Genomic DNA, 17,576 nt, shown 5'->3' on the forward strand with positions numbered 1-17,576 from the left:
GGAATATGATGAATGAAATAATTTATTTTCAGAAAATATTGAGCTCCATTGAAGAATAAGAGCATTTCAGTGACAACCCATAAGCAATCAAATTGAAACAAATAAAGCAGCGCGAAAGCAAAAATGAACGAACCGGTTTAGAAAACAAAATAGCAGGAGATGGGGGATGTAAAGTGTAAAACGTTAAACAAGTGTCATTATTTTGTCAAAAAGTCACAAAATCATTGTTTTGTGGAGTGGAGAAAGCAGTTACATTAGGGTCATGAAATAGAAAAAATTGTACTGTCCTAGTTGAAGGGGCAATTGTTTTTTGTACCTGATAATTTGAAGCGGTTTGAGAGAGTTTGAAAGCGAAACCGGAAACAGAAAATGAAAACTGAATAAGAATAAAACAATAATACAAAACGTACAACATTAGGGGTTAGGTTAAACCTATCTTTGTAAAAATGGATTATGCGGAACTTGGGCCTGAGACCTTATTGAAGTTGGTGCTCCATGATGGAAAATTGAGCGATGAAGCTGATGATGTTCTGAGTGGTTATGAGCTCCGTGCTCAGTTGCACTATGCGCGTGAGCTTCATGGGAGCCTGATCCGATTTCAATGTTGCTATGTTCCTCTTCATGACTATGAGGGCCACCCAGGATGTGGGGAGATAATACCTAAAATGCTTAAGGTATGAATTATGAAGTTCGACTTTGTAAAATACCTCTACTAAAAATTTTTCATCACTGGCAACTCTAGGTGATAAAATATTTGGACTCAGAATCATCACACCAATTGCTTCGGAGGATAGCACGTGTGGAGCAAGAATTCCTGGACTGAGCACATCGATGACCAACGCCTCGGGAGAGAGAACTCTTGGCTCAAGGAATCTAGGAGTCAGTACTTCAGCAATCAAAGCTTCTGGCGAGAGAACCCATGCTGTCAATGCTCTTGGAGAGAGAACTTCCGCACGGAAAGCTGTCGGGGAAAGTATTCGTGCAATTAACGCAGATGGTGACAAAACTGTTGCAATAAATGCTCGAGGAGAGAGAACGTCAAGCTGTAAAGATAATGTTGGGAAGACTAGAAAAAGTCAAGAAAATAAAGTACCTTCAAAGCTTCCGGGCGTAAAATCTCCGATACAAAGGCATGAGGTGACAGTACCATAGCTTCCATTGACACTCCGAAGTTGATGAGGTTGGCAAAGGCATGGGGCTGAAAATAAGTACATACCTGTGTTTTACAATTCATACTTAATTTAATACATTCGTGAATTTGTATATGGAATTCCATGGAATTTCATAAACTTGTTCCTGATATTAAATTCAAAAAAAAAGTGGAATTTAAAAGTTGTAGCGGCTAAATTCGCAGTGAGACCCTTGCCGGAAACTAGCGTGTGCCTTAAAAAACAATCAATTTTTACGAAGCCATGATACCAACACTAAGCGTATTTGCACAAAAAATATTCCATTCGAAAGTAATTCGTACCTTTAATACTAAATATTCCACATCACCAATGTGTTCTCCCTCTGGATAATTTGGAATGACTGGATGTGCATCACCATCACCACCACCGCCTGCTCGTTTGACACGTTTCTGAGGTTTGTTCCAGAACGGCCACTGCGGCCGTCCTTCCGTTGCCAGTTTTCGAATTGCATCTTCTATCCTAGTATCTCTTTCTTCTCTGGTCATATTGGCGATGGGCAAGTAGCTTGTTGGGTTATCTTCAAGTTATAGTAGACTAGTTTAATAGACTTTGAGGGAAAAATGTGTATAACTAACCAGCATAGACAAGCTTGACTTGCTCCTCATTCAAATGAGCGAATCCATATTTTTTATACTCAGAAGCTTGGTCGGAGGAAAATAGTTGCCTGGCTCTGAAGTACAAATAGTGAGCCAAACTAAAAATATGAACTTACTTGAGCCAATTTATATCGTTTTTGCTCAATTGTTGAACCATGGGATATTGAACCTCTTCCATAAACTGCATTTCTGGTTCTATTCTGGCGATTAAATTGTCCATGGCAGTTCCAGCTCCGCTTAGATCAAGAATGGCGTCTAACATTAATTGTTGATATCGCTGATTGGATGAAACTATCTGAATTGTTAAAGTTTGAATGTAACTGGTTTAATTTAAAAAAAGCTAACCTCGAATAAATCTGGCAATGAAAAGAATCCATCCTTCTGGAATGACAACAGTGTCGGAGAGAGGAAACGATTTTTTGGTTTTCCTTCAGGCATAATTGATAATATTCTAGGCGATAGAAAGGAGAACTTCTTTTGAGCTATTTCAGATGCCTGAATTAAAATTTATTTTGAAGGAAAACACTCGATTTTTGGATTTTACCGAAAATTGGTTTATGATATCCACTATTTTTTGGAACGCGTCGTTTTCGTTATCGATTTTTGGAGCCTCACTATTGATTTTCAGCTTCATTTGATCAAATACTCTGAAAAATACATTTACTTAACATTCAGTTGGTCTCGCCACTTTAACTTTTTCGTATCCCCAGATTGTTGTCTACGCCCAAGAAAGTGGTGCACATGTAGTCCCATGTGGTCTAGTGGTTAGGATTCGTGGTTTTCACCCACGCGGCCCGGGTTCGATTCCCGGCATGGGAAGTTTCTTTTTGTTTATTTTTGTTTCAATGTTTTTGATGTTAATATTGCCATTAAAGACAGTTAAACAATTTTTTCTAGGATCCCTGTCCGACAGATGCCAGAAAACTAGTTTAGCTGTGTGTGTGTGTCATTTTTTCTAATGGCTACTGCTCTATTTAAAAGTTCACGCCTGTCAATCTCGATTTCACAACAATGACAACAATGATCGGTTTCCAGTTAGCTCTAGTTTGTCCTCAGACATTAATGACCGCTAATCCGAAATGACCACAGTTGAAATGTGGCAGGCCATGCAATTGACGCTTATGCTTGAGTTTGAGGGGGGATATATTCAGAGAAACCGGTTGATGGATGTGATCTCTGCCCTTATATTGTTTCAAAAACGTACTTTTTGTTTTCGTCATTCATCAGCTTAAAATAACCATTGCATTTTTCGACACGACGATAATGGTTTCGAATACGGCGAATATTATCCAAGTGATCATGTTGCCCAGTGGAACCACCTGAAAGATAATATTAAATATATTGGTTTTAGAGATTTTTTGTTTGAAAATTCTATATTTTTAGTATGAAAATTAAAAATATTGTAATGGTAAAATCACATGGTACGTGCCCAATCAGATAGATAGGTCTCTAATCGGTCGCAGTGTAATTTAACAAACCAAGAACGATTCTCCAACAGCGCCTCATTGGCTCAGTGGCAGAGCGTCTGTCTAGTAAACAGAAGGTCGCTGGTTCGATTCCAGCATGAGGCACCGAAATTTCTTTTTTTCCTTTGCTGCAGCAAAGTTATTTTAACTCACCAACTATTCTTTGGAAATACTTTGAAGCCAGCTTTGGTATGTCAACTACTGGTCCCGATGTGTTTTTAGAGTCATCTTCTTGGACTGGCTCTGAATTATAAATCACAATAAAGAATTTTAGAACGATATAGATGAAATACCTGATGCACTTCTTTTTGATCTTGGCATAGACATATGCCTTGGCAACCCAAACATATTTCGCTCCACAGGGTCTTCAATGATTTTTTTCAAAGCGTTTTCAGACTTTTTCAAATTCCTCTGCTCTTCCAGAAACAAATCATATGCTTCCATGATATCGTCAGCTCTTTTGAATCTTCTCGATTGTTTTTGCTGTCTTATTGGGTTTTGAACCCATAAATGGTGAACACTGCTGTAGTATAGATTGGAAGAAGTTGCTTTCTGACTACTTGGCGGTATTTCGTAGTTTTTCTCCACGTATTTTCGAGATGGAGAAACGTAAAGTTGCTTGATGAGGGGACGTGGAATATTGTGAAATGATAATCGCGGTGGTGATCTAGTTGTTGTGAACAGTTTTGCATTTTCTTTTGCATCTAGAACTTTTACGGAACATTTCGCTACAGCCACAACTGTTGCAGAGTCTCCAACACATTCTTCGAAGACAATCCGCTCGATTTGAGGTAGGTTCTCCAAATTTGCACGTGTATGTGCCTGAAAATAGGTAATTAGGTATAAGCCATGGTTGTTAATTTTTCGGTTTACCAATAAAAACTACAGTGCTCCACATAATGATACGGCCACCCCCAAATTTTGGTATAACTCAAAACTGGGTTGAGATAGCAAAACATAGTTTCTTGTGGAAATGTTCGCTGTACTAACTTACTTTCAGATAAGTATTGGAAATATACCTGAACCGTTCAGAAAAAAGATAAACCATTTTTTCATGAAAAACCATATTAAAAAATCCACAAAATGATACGGCCACCCTTGGTTTTCGTTTTCTTTTTTCGTTTTCTTTGCAAATTTTTTTGCTAAATGTTAAGTTTCATATTCGTTTGTGTTTTTACAGCTATGGGTCGTGGAATAACTTCAACTGACTACGAAAAAGGACAAATTGTGCCAAATTATCTCAAGGCTTCTCGAATCGTCAGATTTTTCGTGATTTGAAACTTTCGAGAGATATGATCACTCGATATGCTTCCAATCCTGCCGCTTATTGCACAAAAAAGTCTTCTGGTCGCACAACTTTTCTTTCTGTCAGACCCAAGCGAAAAATCGTTCGTCGAGCATCCAATTGAACAGTGACTTGCTCGAAAAGTAGGAGCGAGATGAACCTGGCAGTGTCTGTTGAGGCCATACGACATGTTCTTTTGAAGTCTCAGTTTAACAAAAGACGAAAATTAAGAAAGGCTCCATTCATTACCAAAAAAACCGCCAAAACCGTATTTAGTTTGCTAAAATCAGTCAGGGACCTAACTGAAGACAAGTGAGGATTACGGTATAGTCATTCAAGCCCAGTTTTTGGTTTCAGTTCATCTTTTCTTTTCTCAAAGCGTGCCACTAATCACGGTAGTAATCTGGTTCATCACAGTTAAACTTTTTCTCGTCACTGAAGATGAACTGAAACCAAAAACTGGGCTTGAATGATTATACCGTAATCCTCACTTGTCTTCAGTTAGTTCCCTGACTGATTTTAGCAAACTAAATACGGTTTTGGCGGTTTTTTTGGTAATGAATGGAGCCTTTCTTAATTTTCGTCTTTTGTTAAACTGAGACTTCAAAAGAACATGTCGTATGGCCTCAACAGACACTGCCAGGTTCATCTCGCTCCTACTTTTCGAGCAAGTCACTGTTCAATTGGATGCTCGACGAACGATTTTTCGCTTGGGTCTGACAGAAAGAAAAGGTGTGCGACCAGAAGACTTTTTTGTGCAATAAGCGGCAGGATTGGAAGCATATCGAGTGATCATATCTCTCGAAAGTTTCAAATCACGAAAAATCTGACGATTCGAGAAGCCTTGAGATAATTTGGCACAATTTGTCCTTTTTCGTAGTCAGTTGAAGTTATTCCACGACCCATAGCTGTAAAAACACAAACGAATATGAAACTTAACATTTAGCAAAAAAATTTGCAAAGAAAACGAAAAAAGAAAACGAAAACCAAGGGTGGCCGTATCATTTTGTGGATTTTTTAATATGGTTTTTCATGAAAAAATGGTTTATCTTTTTTCTGAACGGTTCAGGTATATTTCCAATACTTATCTGAAAGTAAGTTAGTACAGCGAACATTTCCACAAGAAACTATGTTTTGCTATCTCAACCCAGTTTTGAGTTATACCAAAATTTGGGGGTGGCCGTATCATTATGTGGAGCACTGTAGTTTGTAAAATTCTGGGAAAATTATAAAATGGCGTTTTTTTAATTTATAATTTATGAATGCATAATTTAACCATGCTTTCTTCAATCGCCGTCGTCAGTGTGAAAGAATGCTCTACATTCATCTCTATATTTTATCTTAAAAAAACAACAACCGATTAAACAATTATTTTCCCAAATCTACTCGAAATATTATTTTATTAATATGATCTCGCGCGAAAAATTAAATTTAAAAAAAAAGTTTCCGTTAACTCTGCTCACTCACTTTGATCAGTGCCATTGTGGTTGCGTATTGCCAATAATGTTGTAGCTTCTTTTTGTCGATCTCGAAAACTTTTGTGTCGGTCTCTATTTTTTGTCCATCTACTCGTCCATCGAACACTTTCCCCCTCACTTGGACTGAAATTATAAATTTTGCCAATATCGTAACCCATTTGCTTTCCTTTTTTCGTAGTGTTCAAAAAGTACCTTAAAAATATTTGTTCAAATATTTTTGGAAAATTTGAAAATCTTTGGGAAATTTTTGATTGAATAATGGCAAAAAACACTACTTTATACCGTTTTTTTAATTGAAAATTTACCATCTCAAAAAGTGCCTAACTAATAGAGCAAGTACAACATTTTAAGGTGCCAACAAAACATACCCGTGCCTACTAGAAGAACAAGTAGCAGCACAAAGTCCATACATCCACGTATAAAGTTCGGCGTAATTGTTCTGAAGGATCCGAAATCTTTTTTCGACTTTCAGAAATTGCGAGTTACAAATATTCGAATGAGGAACAATTCTGGCAGCGTGCCAATACGATGAAGAATAATATGGAATAATAGTTATGAGTACAATATGAATTGTAATTGATATGAGGAGACGGAAAACGGTGGGGGTTGAACGCAATGGATGCTGCTGCTGCTTTTTCGCAAAAACTTTTACCTGCCCACAGACATTTACGCCCCGGAAAACCAGTAGTCTCACGGCGCCTTACCTAACGGTGCGAGAGAGGAGACCGGGCAAAATAATAATGCTAATCGGAAATGGTGAACTGGACATTGTAGATATTGGCCAGAGGATACCCCACTGACGGTCAGTTGATTTTAATGCGGATTTGAGCATTTGATGTGACACGTCAGTGGACACAATTTTTCCATCAACTCTAGCTGCCTTGATGTGACAGTGGGAAAACAAGCGGAAAAGTTCAAGATTGCGAACTCGTTCTGTATAAATATACTTTCAAAAAAAGGGGGCGTAAATTTTGCGTTCGCGAAAGCACCAAAACCACGCACAGAAAAAAAAAACGAAGTGGATTAATAGTGCAAAACGGAACACGACGACGACAGGAAACCAAAATGCTTTAATCGGTTTAAATGGACATGGGCCAAGTGAGTTGAATATCCTTTCTCACCTCCGCAATGTTGTCCACAATAAAGGGGGTTATGAAATTGAGGAAGGATCAAGGTGAAAGTTTTCTGGATAATAATAGAAAGTGTTATGCAAGATAAGAGTGAAAATATGAGGAAGTCGAAAGTGTTTGGATTTGCTCCAATTGTTATGGTTTCGATGAACTCGTGAAACATAAAAGTTCAAATCTTTTTGTGAACTCTGATGGGCTGGAATATGGTTTGGAAATAATGTCTCGCTTGTGTTCTTAACATTGGAAGTTTGGAGTAAATAGTTTTGAGAGCAAATCAATGAGTCAGCTTCAATAGTAAAAAAAATGCTTTGTAAAAATTTCAGATTGAAAATTGGCAGAAGCTTTGACTAATTTTTCCAATAGAGTAATTATGCAATTTTATTAATATTACATCTGTATATGATGTCAGTTTTTCATTTATTTGAAACCCACGACGTTTAGGCACAATGTCAGCAATAATGTTCTAACTAGTAAATGTTCTAAGTTCCAAGTAAATGTATCATAAAAACCAAGATGATTGGACACTTCATAAAACTTGCTAGACTTTTTTAAAACCAGGTTACAATTAAAATGGGTTAACCATGTTGATTTTGAATGTGTCATATAGGATTGGATAAACATTTTAACAACACTTTAAACCAGATGTTTTCAAATGTCACAGTCCGTAAAGATATTGTGTAAATATAAAATCGGTTGACCTAATTCCATAAATATTCTGAAAGTTGTGGACTACATTGCAAATGATTAAATCTGCAGAACTTTTTGAAATCACTCAACGTGCATATTTCCGAATCAAAATTTCTTTCTGAACTATGGCTCAGTTACCTAATTAGAATGTTTGAACCTATACGGAAACAGATTATAATATTGAAAATCTTTACGTACGCATATTTTTAGATGAATAAAGTAATGTTTTTTGCATTTCAAAAACTTTGTCCAGTCAAACAGTTTTGTTTTCACGCTTCCTCACTTTTCTATGCATAGTAACGAGATCAAATACTCAAAAAATGGAATCAGGCATCAACAACTTTTGAAGATTGAGTTTTTTTTCCAATTTTATTTGGATTTTCTTCCATTAACCAGTTTCGCATCGTTGTTTCTATTTCCTGTGCCGGAGATCACTGCGGAACCACAAAAGTTTTCCGCTTTTTAAAAAGTTCACGAGAGAGTGTGTGTGCCGCGTAGACACAGAAACTACATTTCCTTTGCCCTTAAAGTAAGGTAATGGTAAAGGTTGTACGTTTGGCTTAAGGGTGAGCCGACAAAGCCTCCTGTGGACAATAGATTTGTAAGAGTTACTGGTGGCGTTTAAATCTCGTCTAGTCTGAATACAAGCCGTTCCGGTACTAGCGATATGGCCGGAGAATGATTACAAAACATGACCTGGTATAGAAAGGAAGATGTAGAAAATGACTTATCGTATTTCCTCTATTAGTAAGGCATGCAAAACTAATTTTCGGACACCTAATTTGATGCAAAACTAATGGTGGTGCAAAACTAATAGAGGGTGCAAAACTAATTTTCGAACAGGTTTTTCTCATGTTTTCCATTAAGTTATGGCATAATATCATCAATTTCAATAACAACTTATGAACCAAAATGGACGAATTTTACGACTGATACGCAAAAATTGTCCGAGTTGTACTCATATTTTGACTATTTTGTCTTGTTATACCAAATCTGTAAAAGTTTTCCTAATTTTTAGAACGATTTTACAATGCAAATTTTTAATTCCTAAAAAAAGGGGAGCAAAACTATTAGAGGGGCAAAACTAATAGAGGGTGCAAAACTAATGTTCGATTAGTGAAAATTCACGCTTTCAGATAATATAGACCCGGAAAAATCCAGGAAATGAGCCACTCTTCTCTTCGTCCTCTTCGTCCTGAAACTTTGCAAATTACGTAAGGAGCTTCAAAGTTTATTTCCTCATTTTGTCCCGTAGTCTTGGATTCCTTTGTTCAAAATGGGAGTCCTTTCAATGCTTTTTTTTTGAAATCCTTAATGTCTTGCAATCGTTCTTCCAGTGGTATAACCAGCAGCTTCACGCAAGAGTTGCAACTCCGCATTCAGTGGTTTAAATATAATAGATATTTATGAATTGATAGTGGTTTTGTCGGACAATACGACTTCTGATGAGTGGAACATTGCGAGCTTGGTGAACATAAATTAATAGGCAGTCCGAGTTTAAGAAATACACTCCGAATTGGTTGCAACCAGTATTTGGAGGAAATCACGGTTTGCCGTACTATCGTCAAAAACGCCGTTAGTCTCGTACTTCTTATAATAAGATTTTGAAATAGAGATTCGAAATCCCGTTGATTGGTAAATCGAATTATCTCCACTGTCAGATGGTCCACGTTGATCTGCGGCATTATATCAACTGCATTGTGAAGGCCTTCATTTGTGGAAATACTGATATGAATCGAGCTTCGGCCGCACAGTTTTTTGAAGTACTGGATGAAGGATGCCGGTCCTGTGATCTCTAATTCTTTTTTTATTAAAAAATCAATTTGTTCTTTCCGTTATAATTTGAATTTCTTTAGATTCGAGATCATAGTATGCCCACGCGAATTTTTCATCTTCTCCACTCTAAGGAACTACGGTTATTCCGTCCCCAAATTGAACTTCTACTTCAACCGGAGGATCTTCCGAAAAGAATATTGATTTTCCTTGATATGGCAAAGTGAGAGCCTACACAGAGCCTGTAATACCTGTAAAAACGTAGTACAAGAAACGTGATTTTCGAACAAAATATGTATGAAAAACCAGGGCAAAGTTGAAATTAAAACACTTTTAAAATTGAAGAGGATTTATACATTTTTGAAATTAAGTTGTCCAGTTTAATGTGAACTCGCGTTTTGGCCCAGAATTCGAAGACTATGAATATGCACAATGTATTTTTTAATGAAGCTAAGATTTAAAAAAAAAACATAACTCACAGGGTGTTGCGAGTAAAAGACGGTCATACTGGTGTTATCTGAAAAGATGCAAATACAACCATACTTATAAAAATTAGCTAGTTTAAGAAATAAAAAGTCGGAGGTACTCAATTTAAGTTCAAAAATCTGAAGTTATTTTTTAAATACGCGAAGTATCAAAACTTTCAACAGTAAAAGAAACCATTTTATCTCCTGCTGCCAAGGTGTTACAAAAGCGCCCCATTCCAATTAAATGCCAAAGAAAGAGTTTTGTTTTTGCTTGAAGTGAAATTGCTCTCTTTTCTCTGCGCCTTCTCTCTCCTCATATGATCTAATGGCGCAGCGCGCGCGCGGACCATTGGAACAGTTCCAGAACTTGCCTCCCGGGAAGTGGTCGGTTGCGCTCTCGCTCATTGTTTTCAAGTCATTCTCTCGTTCCGTTCCATTTGTCAGCATTTTCTACTGTTTAGTGATTTGGCTCCTACATTTTCGCCAATTTTCTTTGCAATTTTAATTCAAATTAGCGTTAATTTTTCGGTTTCGCTCGTTGAAGTATTTTTGTCGTTTTCCCATTTACGTCCTTTATCTGATTTGAATTTAATAGTATGCATTTAAATAATTCGTTTTTCCGATTGATTTTTTCCGTCACTAGATTCGCAATGTGCCACCTGATGAAATCTTCCGGTACATATTCCCCGTTTTCTTTTAAAATAAATTTAAAACTGACAAAAAACAAAATAAGTTAAGTATCTCCTAGAATGAGAGGATGCCTAAATCTAACGAATGGAAAAGTGTCTAGAGACCTCTCATTTTTCGTTTTCAGTTTTATATTTAAGAATTTTCTATGCATTAACCGTGATTTTCCTTGCCAGACCGTTTTTTTGTTTGTTAAGTTACTATAGTTTTTAGACGACAACGGGCTAACTTTGATTTTTTAAATTATCGGTGTCGTTCCTAAGAGTTTTTTAAAGTTAGCTAATTTTATTCTCATTTTTTTACTTTACAGCGCAATACAGATTTGTTTCTGCATAAATTTTATTTTATTTTCTTTGCGCACTCTCAATTCTCATTTGATCTACCAGCGCACGCGGTCGTATTCACTCGTCCTTTTAAAATCACTCTCTCGTTTCTTACCATTTTTCATCATTTTCTGATTGTTTTTCTTGTTTTTAGTAGTTTGAAACCTTCACGCGTTCATTTTTTTTTGTGTTTTTGCTGCTGGGAGCATTTTTGTCGTCATCCCATTCGTTTTCTTCATCCGTTTACTTTAGATAATATTCAAATCAGTCTTTTTTCCGATAGCTCATTTTTCGTTACTTGCTTCGCATTTGAAAGAAAATTCTGATCAAAAAAATTGGAAAGTTTAAAGAAAACTTCAATTTTACAACTTAATACTGCTGATTTTGCACGCAACGACCCAATTTAGAGGGTTCTATTAGCGCCTAAGTGTCCACATAACGATTTGCAGTTAAACACGTACCCTTGGTAGTCTAGTGGATAACGGCGGGAACGGTGGGCGGAGGCTAGTAGGTTCGATTCCATTGTTCTGCTGAATTTTTTATAACACTTTTGGAGTCCCAAAATGGACAAATCTCGGCATTTTATCTACTGTTGATCTCTGGTATTTTGTTGCCAGTTCTTTAACGATTGTCTACGCTTTAACCGTAACTTTCTTTGCCGATTTGTCAACTTTTTGATAATTTATTTATATTTTGTTCGTTAACGAAACTGAGCGAATTTACATATTTTTAGAACTATTGGTGTAGCTCGCATGGAATTTCTGTCGTTACCTCTCTTTTTTTATTCATCTCTGCTGCTTTTGCTCATGACAAGTAAACCAACTTATTCGGATTTCCTTTAAAATCAGTAAAACAACTTTTAAGAATTGTTTTACTTTGAGACTTCTTGTGCTACATTGTCAGTTCTACATATAACCATTTTTTATGCATCACCCGCAAATTTCCTCTTTAAACCGTTTGTTCTGATGTTTATCATCCCGTTTCCACTTTCTAGTGACAAAGCTCACAAGACAGTGACCAAGATTAGCCGTCAATTCCGCATCTTTGAAGTGTTTAACGCCCGTAAACTTTCGATATTATATTGGTTTTAGAGAAAATGCACAGTTTTAACATAACATCCACCATACTTTCAGCAAAAGTTTAGATCTTCGTATTGTCTTTCAAAAAACAAAACACTTTCTAAAATCAGTTATATCTTGCCGCATACTGTTTCTTTCTTCAATTTTAGTTCAACTTGTATGATGTTTTCTTCTTTGTTGTCAATTTCTCTTTTTGAAAATTCATGAAACCCTAATAAAATATGTTTCAGATTGTCTAATGGAGGATCCTCGCTCAAGCCGCCTCACCTTGCGATCAGCAAGTCGACGCAATAGTGAGTCAAATGCGCATGAGAAGTTGTCGTCTGGTAGCTCTTCAAGAATGACATCCAATGGGTACAGTTCAATTAAAATCAAACAATGATAAAAACCGTTTTATTCCAGATCACCTTCGAAAAGTCCGGTTCTTGGCAAAGGTCGTGCACTCTCAGTCCCAGCGGATAGTAGTCGGAGAAATGAGACGGACTCTTCATATGGAATTGGTCTACATGCGTCATGTTTTGGAAAACGAGACGTTTATCCGGGTGATAAAGTCAAGCTCAAGAGATTGTTGAATGCGATTCCTGAAAACTTCAGTATTCCGATTTTGCGCATTGTTCAGATTGGTGAATACAACGATGGAAGGACACCAAGAAGTATTTTGTCTTATCGCGAGAACATGGCGAATGTTGACGAGTTTTCTGACGATTTGGTGATTGAACTTTTGGTGTTTTTCGAGTTGACACAAGTCGACGTGGACAGGGCCAACTTTTTTACTCAATTCCTGGAAGCTAAGGCGGAATATTATGAATTCACATCTTATGGTAAATTCTGTGTGTTTCATTTGAGAATCTAATAAAATTGTATTCAGATAATCGAGTGTCGGATATTCCAAACAACAAACTAAGGCCAACTCCATTGTATTCACTGCAATACGATTCTCGTACTACATATTCGGGCACTCCAGGCTACTCTAATTCGAGTGAAAAATCCGGAGAATCGACGAGCCGTGCCAGATTGGCTGTGTCTGATTTGCAATCCTTTCAAGATGTCACACATGGAACTTCGAGTGCAAGTGAATTTCCTGTATCTTCAGCAAATGCACCCGTTGAGAGTTTGAGCATTGGTTTAAGTTCGAGCTTTGGGCACACGTTGAACATCAGTTCGGTATCGGAGGAAGTTCAAGTTAGTTTTATATTTAATTAACTGTCAAATGTTTACTCGTTTTCAGAATGTTCAAGCATTTCAAGAATCTTCTTCTTTGCCGTTTGTTCATGCCAATCAATGTTCAACTTCGTCAGCCAAGAATTTTGATTTGTTTCCAGTTGATCCGAGGATGAAGATTGATGCTCGTATCATCAACAATCATTCTGTTGATTTTGGCTGTTTAGAACGTGATCGTCTCAATTGTGAACTTTTAGAAGAGCAAAAGGCAAGTTGGTTCAGGGAAATACTCAATTTTATGGTCTTTTGTTTTAGCAGGACACATGGAATCTTGAACCTGCGTTGGATCCCCGACTTGACATCTATCAATCTGTAGAAATCGAAACAACTTTTGACAGTTCCATTGATGATTATTGTGCAGACTTCGTGATTGATTCAACAACGAATGGAATGAATATGGAAGCTCTTGCAATCGAGGAACATGTAAGGTGTTTTCATTGTGATACAGCTTACAACTTTTCCAGTAGCGCACTCGTCCTTTGTTTAAAAACATTCAGATCCGCTAATTATTGACGGAAATGATTTGAACGGCGTAGATGTTGCAGAATATAATTATGTCATGCATCAAAATTGAGATAGTTGATAAATATAACATACTTTCAGAATAATCAAAAGGAGCACCAATGGATCGCGACCAATCAGCAGTCTATTTTGGATGAATATACTCACGAAACTGGTCCATTGTTACCTGATCCAAGCCTGTTGCAAGCAATATATCCGACTTTGACTGATACAAAAGGAAACACGAGTTCTAGCACGAATGCCAATACTTTCGATGATTCTGGTTTCGAAATGTTGGAGGACCAACTTGGAGAAAGTTGTGAACAGATGAAGGTTAGTGTTTTCAGCAGAAGAATAAATTAGCTGCGTGAATTTCAAAAGGAAGAAAAGTACCGCAAACAATCTTTAATCGATTTTTAAACAATTAAAACGTGCATAATTTAGATGCTCTAAAATATTGGCAAATAAGTGCTAATATTTTGCTCAAACAAAAAACATGATGCGTACTAGCTACGGTACATAACTGCCGATAAGTAATAGAAACTGCAAGAATCTCAAATAAATAAGCGGGGTGTTTGTCTAGATAGTTGGCAAGTAAAACATACTTTCAGAGTGATCAAAAGGAGCACCAATGCACCCCAACCGAGTACGAATCTATGCTGAACAAATATACCTACGAAACGGGTCCATTGATTCCTGATCTAGACATGCTGTTCGGAAAACGACGTTCAACATCAATTGATACAACAGGCAGCACGAGTTCTCGCACGGACCTGCATAGTCTGAATGACTCTGGTTTTGAAGAAAACGCAGCCCAACTTCGAGAAAGCGTTGACTCTACGGATCATAAATCAAGTACACTGAAGCAAAATCAGACAGAAAGCTCATTTTCTATGAACAGTGCAGAGCTTGGTTAGTTTGATCAATAGGATTTCAGTTTAATAAATTCACTTTTTTTTCAGGAATTCGATCCAAGAAAGCTAATGTATCGAGAATGAGTTCTTCTATTTCGGAAGATTTTGGTGTTTCATGGAACCGTATTCCAGTACGAAAGGTTTATACAGTTTACGCGCCCACTCAGAAGAAACTTGTGAATTCTCGTGCATTCGATAGGCTCAATGGACCATCAGGGTCTGGTGTTCAACTCCAAGATCAAAGCACGAGGAGAGAGAATGCTCCCGTCGGTACTTCTGGTGGAGATTTACGGAATTCATCCAAAAATCTGCCATTGACTTCTTTTCGAAGAAGCCCTCCCAAACGGAATAACATTGATTCTTATGAAACTTCATCTCGCGATGCACCATCTGGATCTGGAGTTCAAAAAATTACCAAGAAGAAGAAAATTTAGCTATTTTCTGCTGAACTTTTAAATCGTCTGCAAATAGTTTTATTCATTCACCCATTCCCTTTTCACATTCAAAATTTATAGCATTTTTTGTATTCAAATTCTTTATATTGACTATGACATATTTATAGTTATCATTCAAATACGTTTAGTTCTTGAGTGGCTTGTACCACAAATGTTTTATATTTATTAATTATAATCCTCAAATTTCCTATCCCCACTTTCCCATTACCAGTACAGATTTTACCGATTTTGTTAACAAGTGCCCTTTATATCAATTTGTTTCCGTTCTATATGTGTATACTTGCCTTATAGATACTCGTTTTATAAATGAAATTTTTGAGTTGATTCCTCCACAACTTTTGTATGTTAAACTTTTTCTGATCAATAGGAAGAAAATGAGAGTCAACGCTGCTGATTTTCAATGAGACACTTTGAGGAGCTTCTAGAAAACTTGAACATTTCGACCAAAGCTACTGCTGAGTGGTATAGTTTGTGTTCAGAAAATCGAAAACGGCGAGTTTTTGTACAATTGTACAATAACGTTTAGTTGATTGACAAACGAGAGAAAAACATGTTTTTGAGCAATTTTTGCGCGATAACTTGGTATTAACATAGGAAAGTGGATTTTCAGTTTTTTATGTGCAAAATTTTCAAAGTCACATTAAAATTTAGCGATTCTCAATTTCTTTCTGTTTATTAAAAAAGTTGAACAGTAGAAATGTAACATAGCTCACGCACTGAAGTTCCCTGAATCAGTGCAGTTTGAATTGTCTGAAAATTTAATATTCTTCAACCAGAAACTGAACCTGCAAATATTTGGCTTCATTGAGCTAAAAATGGGGATTTTTTTTTCAGAATTATAGCACTAAGAGTGTGAAAACTATGGTTTACTTCAATTGTTGCTTGAAAATGAGAAAACATTTTAAATTTGTAATTTTACGTTGAAAATTATAATTTCTATGTATTGTTTTTCCTTGCTTTTTAAAAAGTGTGTTTTTTCCACTACACGACCACCGTCATCCCACTTTGCTGGGTGTCGCCCACCCCTTTCGAATGACCGTGTGAATACGGATTAAAGGAACACAGAATTTCGCAGCGGGAAGGTTTTGCCACGGGGAGACGGAGGAGGGAAAGAGTGTGTGTGTCACTGCTGAGACGCAGAAACTACATTTACGGCGGCTGTCTCATCGATTAATCAATTCTTGTGGTTTTCGCTGGTTTTTGCTCGTTTCTGCTCGTTTTCTACATTTCTTATGTTATGTTTTGCAAAGATATTTTAATGAAGTTTGGCTCATCTATATTTTTTTTTCAGATGATCCGTTTTATTCTGATCCAAAACCGTGCCGGTAAGACAAGATTGGCCAAATGGTATATGCACTTTGACGACGATGAGAAACAAGTGAGTAAAATTGGAAATTTCAACGGGAAAATAGAACATGTTATCTTTCAGAAACTGATCGAAGAAGTTCATGCGTGTGTGACCGTGCGAGATGCCAAGCACACGAATTTCGTCGAGTTCCGCAACTTCAAAATCGTATATCGTCGCTACGCCGGGCTGTACTTCTGCATTTGTGTTGACATCACCGACAATAACCTTTACTATCTGGAAGCTATTCACAATTTTGTCGAGGTAAGTATTTTTGCAACCAGCTGTTGCATTTGCTCAGCTGACTTTAATCTTCCGCAAAGCCTTCGCCAACTATAGCAACTTTCCCATTAACTTCCCCAATTTCTCTGCGGATTTCAGCTTTCCGCAAGGTCTTCGCTAAGTTTTGCAATTTTTCAACCAACTTCATCATTTTCAAAATTAATCTCGGCTTCTCGCAACTTTTTTGTCTACTTTAACATCTTATAACCCAACTTTTGCAATGGCATTTTCAAAATTGCTGAAGTTGGTTAAAAAGTTACAAATTGCCGAGCAGTATTTCAAACATTGAAAAGTTTGTTTCTAACATGGTATTATTAATTTTTTTTTGATAAATCAAAATATTAATTTCAGGTTCTCAACGAGTACTTCCACAATGTGTGCGAGCTCGATTTGGTGTTCAACTTCTACAAAGTGTACACAGTCGTCGACGAGATGTTCCTTGCCGGCGAGATCCGTGAAACGTCACAAACAAAGGTGCTCAAACAGTTGCTCATGCTTACTTCCCTGGAATAGACAGTCAAGATGGACCCGTTCAAACATTGAAACACTCTGTAGAAACAATTAATTTATTTGCTCTTTCTGCCATAATTTGTATTCCGGAAATTCACTTGTCATTATGATTTTTCAACAATATTTATTTAATAGATTATTTTCTTTTTTTTTTAAACAATGAGCTCAAGTTTGCAGTGAAGCAGGA

At 36.9% G+C, this 17,576-nt stretch overlaps 3 protein-coding genes and 5 non-coding genes across 8 annotated transcripts; 5 read left to right on the forward strand and 3 right to left on the reverse strand.

Moving 5' to 3' along the window:
- Positions 1-9: 9 nt before the first annotated feature.
- On the reverse strand, positions 10-6,655 carry mltn-13 (MLt-TeN (mlt-10) related). The gene is made up of 13 exons (NM_076364.4): positions 6,384-6,655; positions 6,005-6,138; positions 3,546-4,074; positions 3,406-3,495; positions 2,991-3,105; positions 2,331-2,433; positions 2,132-2,281; positions 1,903-2,081; positions 1,766-1,860; positions 1,472-1,707; positions 1,094-1,198; positions 708-1,043; positions 10-660 (listed from the first exon to the last, which is right to left on the reverse strand). Exons 1-13 carry the CDS (start codon positions 6,421-6,423, stop codon positions 433-435), a joined length of 2,340 nt encoding a protein of 779 aa, NP_508765.2. The 5' UTR covers positions 6,424-6,655; the 3' UTR covers positions 10-432.
- Positions 2,529-2,670, reverse strand: F25F6.3. The gene has a single exon (NR_070882.1). It is a non-coding gene; the product is annotated as an Unclassified non-coding RNA F25F6.3 (non-coding RNA).
- Positions 2,534-2,605, forward strand: F25F6.t1. Its single transcript has one exon. It is a non-coding gene; the product is annotated as a tRNA-Glu (tRNA).
- On the reverse strand, positions 2,759-2,961 carry F25F6.2. The gene has a single exon (NR_070883.1). It is a non-coding gene; the product is annotated as an Unclassified non-coding RNA F25F6.2 (non-coding RNA).
- F25F6.4 lies at positions 2,787-2,993 on the forward strand. The gene has a single exon (NR_070884.1). It is a non-coding gene; the product is annotated as an Unclassified non-coding RNA F25F6.4 (non-coding RNA).
- Positions 3,286-3,357, forward strand: F25F6.t2. The gene has a single exon. It is a non-coding gene; the product is annotated as a tRNA-Thr (tRNA).
- A 5,736-nt stretch (positions 6,656-12,391) lies between the features above and the next one.
- Positions 12,392-15,576, forward strand: F02E8.4 (Non-specific serine/threonine protein kinase). Its single transcript, NM_076365.8, has 8 exons — positions 12,392-12,515; positions 12,564-12,982; positions 13,030-13,343; positions 13,390-13,590; positions 13,638-13,805; positions 13,986-14,216; positions 14,495-14,795; positions 14,846-15,576. Exons 1-8 carry the CDS (start codon positions 12,400-12,402, stop codon positions 15,229-15,231), a joined length of 2,136 nt encoding a protein of 711 aa, NP_508766.2. The 5' UTR covers positions 12,392-12,399; the 3' UTR covers positions 15,232-15,576.
- Positions 15,577-16,543: 967 nt separating this feature from the next.
- aps-2 (AP complex subunit sigma) lies at positions 16,544-17,527 on the forward strand (the record flags this gene model as incomplete). The annotated part of the gene is made up of 3 exons (NM_076366.8): positions 16,544-16,630; positions 16,682-16,861; positions 17,231-17,527. 3 exons carry the CDS (start codon positions 16,544-16,546, stop codon positions 17,390-17,392), a joined length of 429 nt encoding a protein of 142 aa, NP_508767.1. The 3' UTR covers positions 17,393-17,527.
- Positions 17,528-17,576: the final 49 nt, after the last annotated feature.

This window comes from Caenorhabditis elegans, chromosome X (genome assembly GCF_000002985.6).
Source record: "Caenorhabditis elegans chromosome X".
NCBI lineage: Eukaryota > Metazoa > Nematoda > Chromadorea > Rhabditida > Rhabditidae > Caenorhabditis > Caenorhabditis elegans.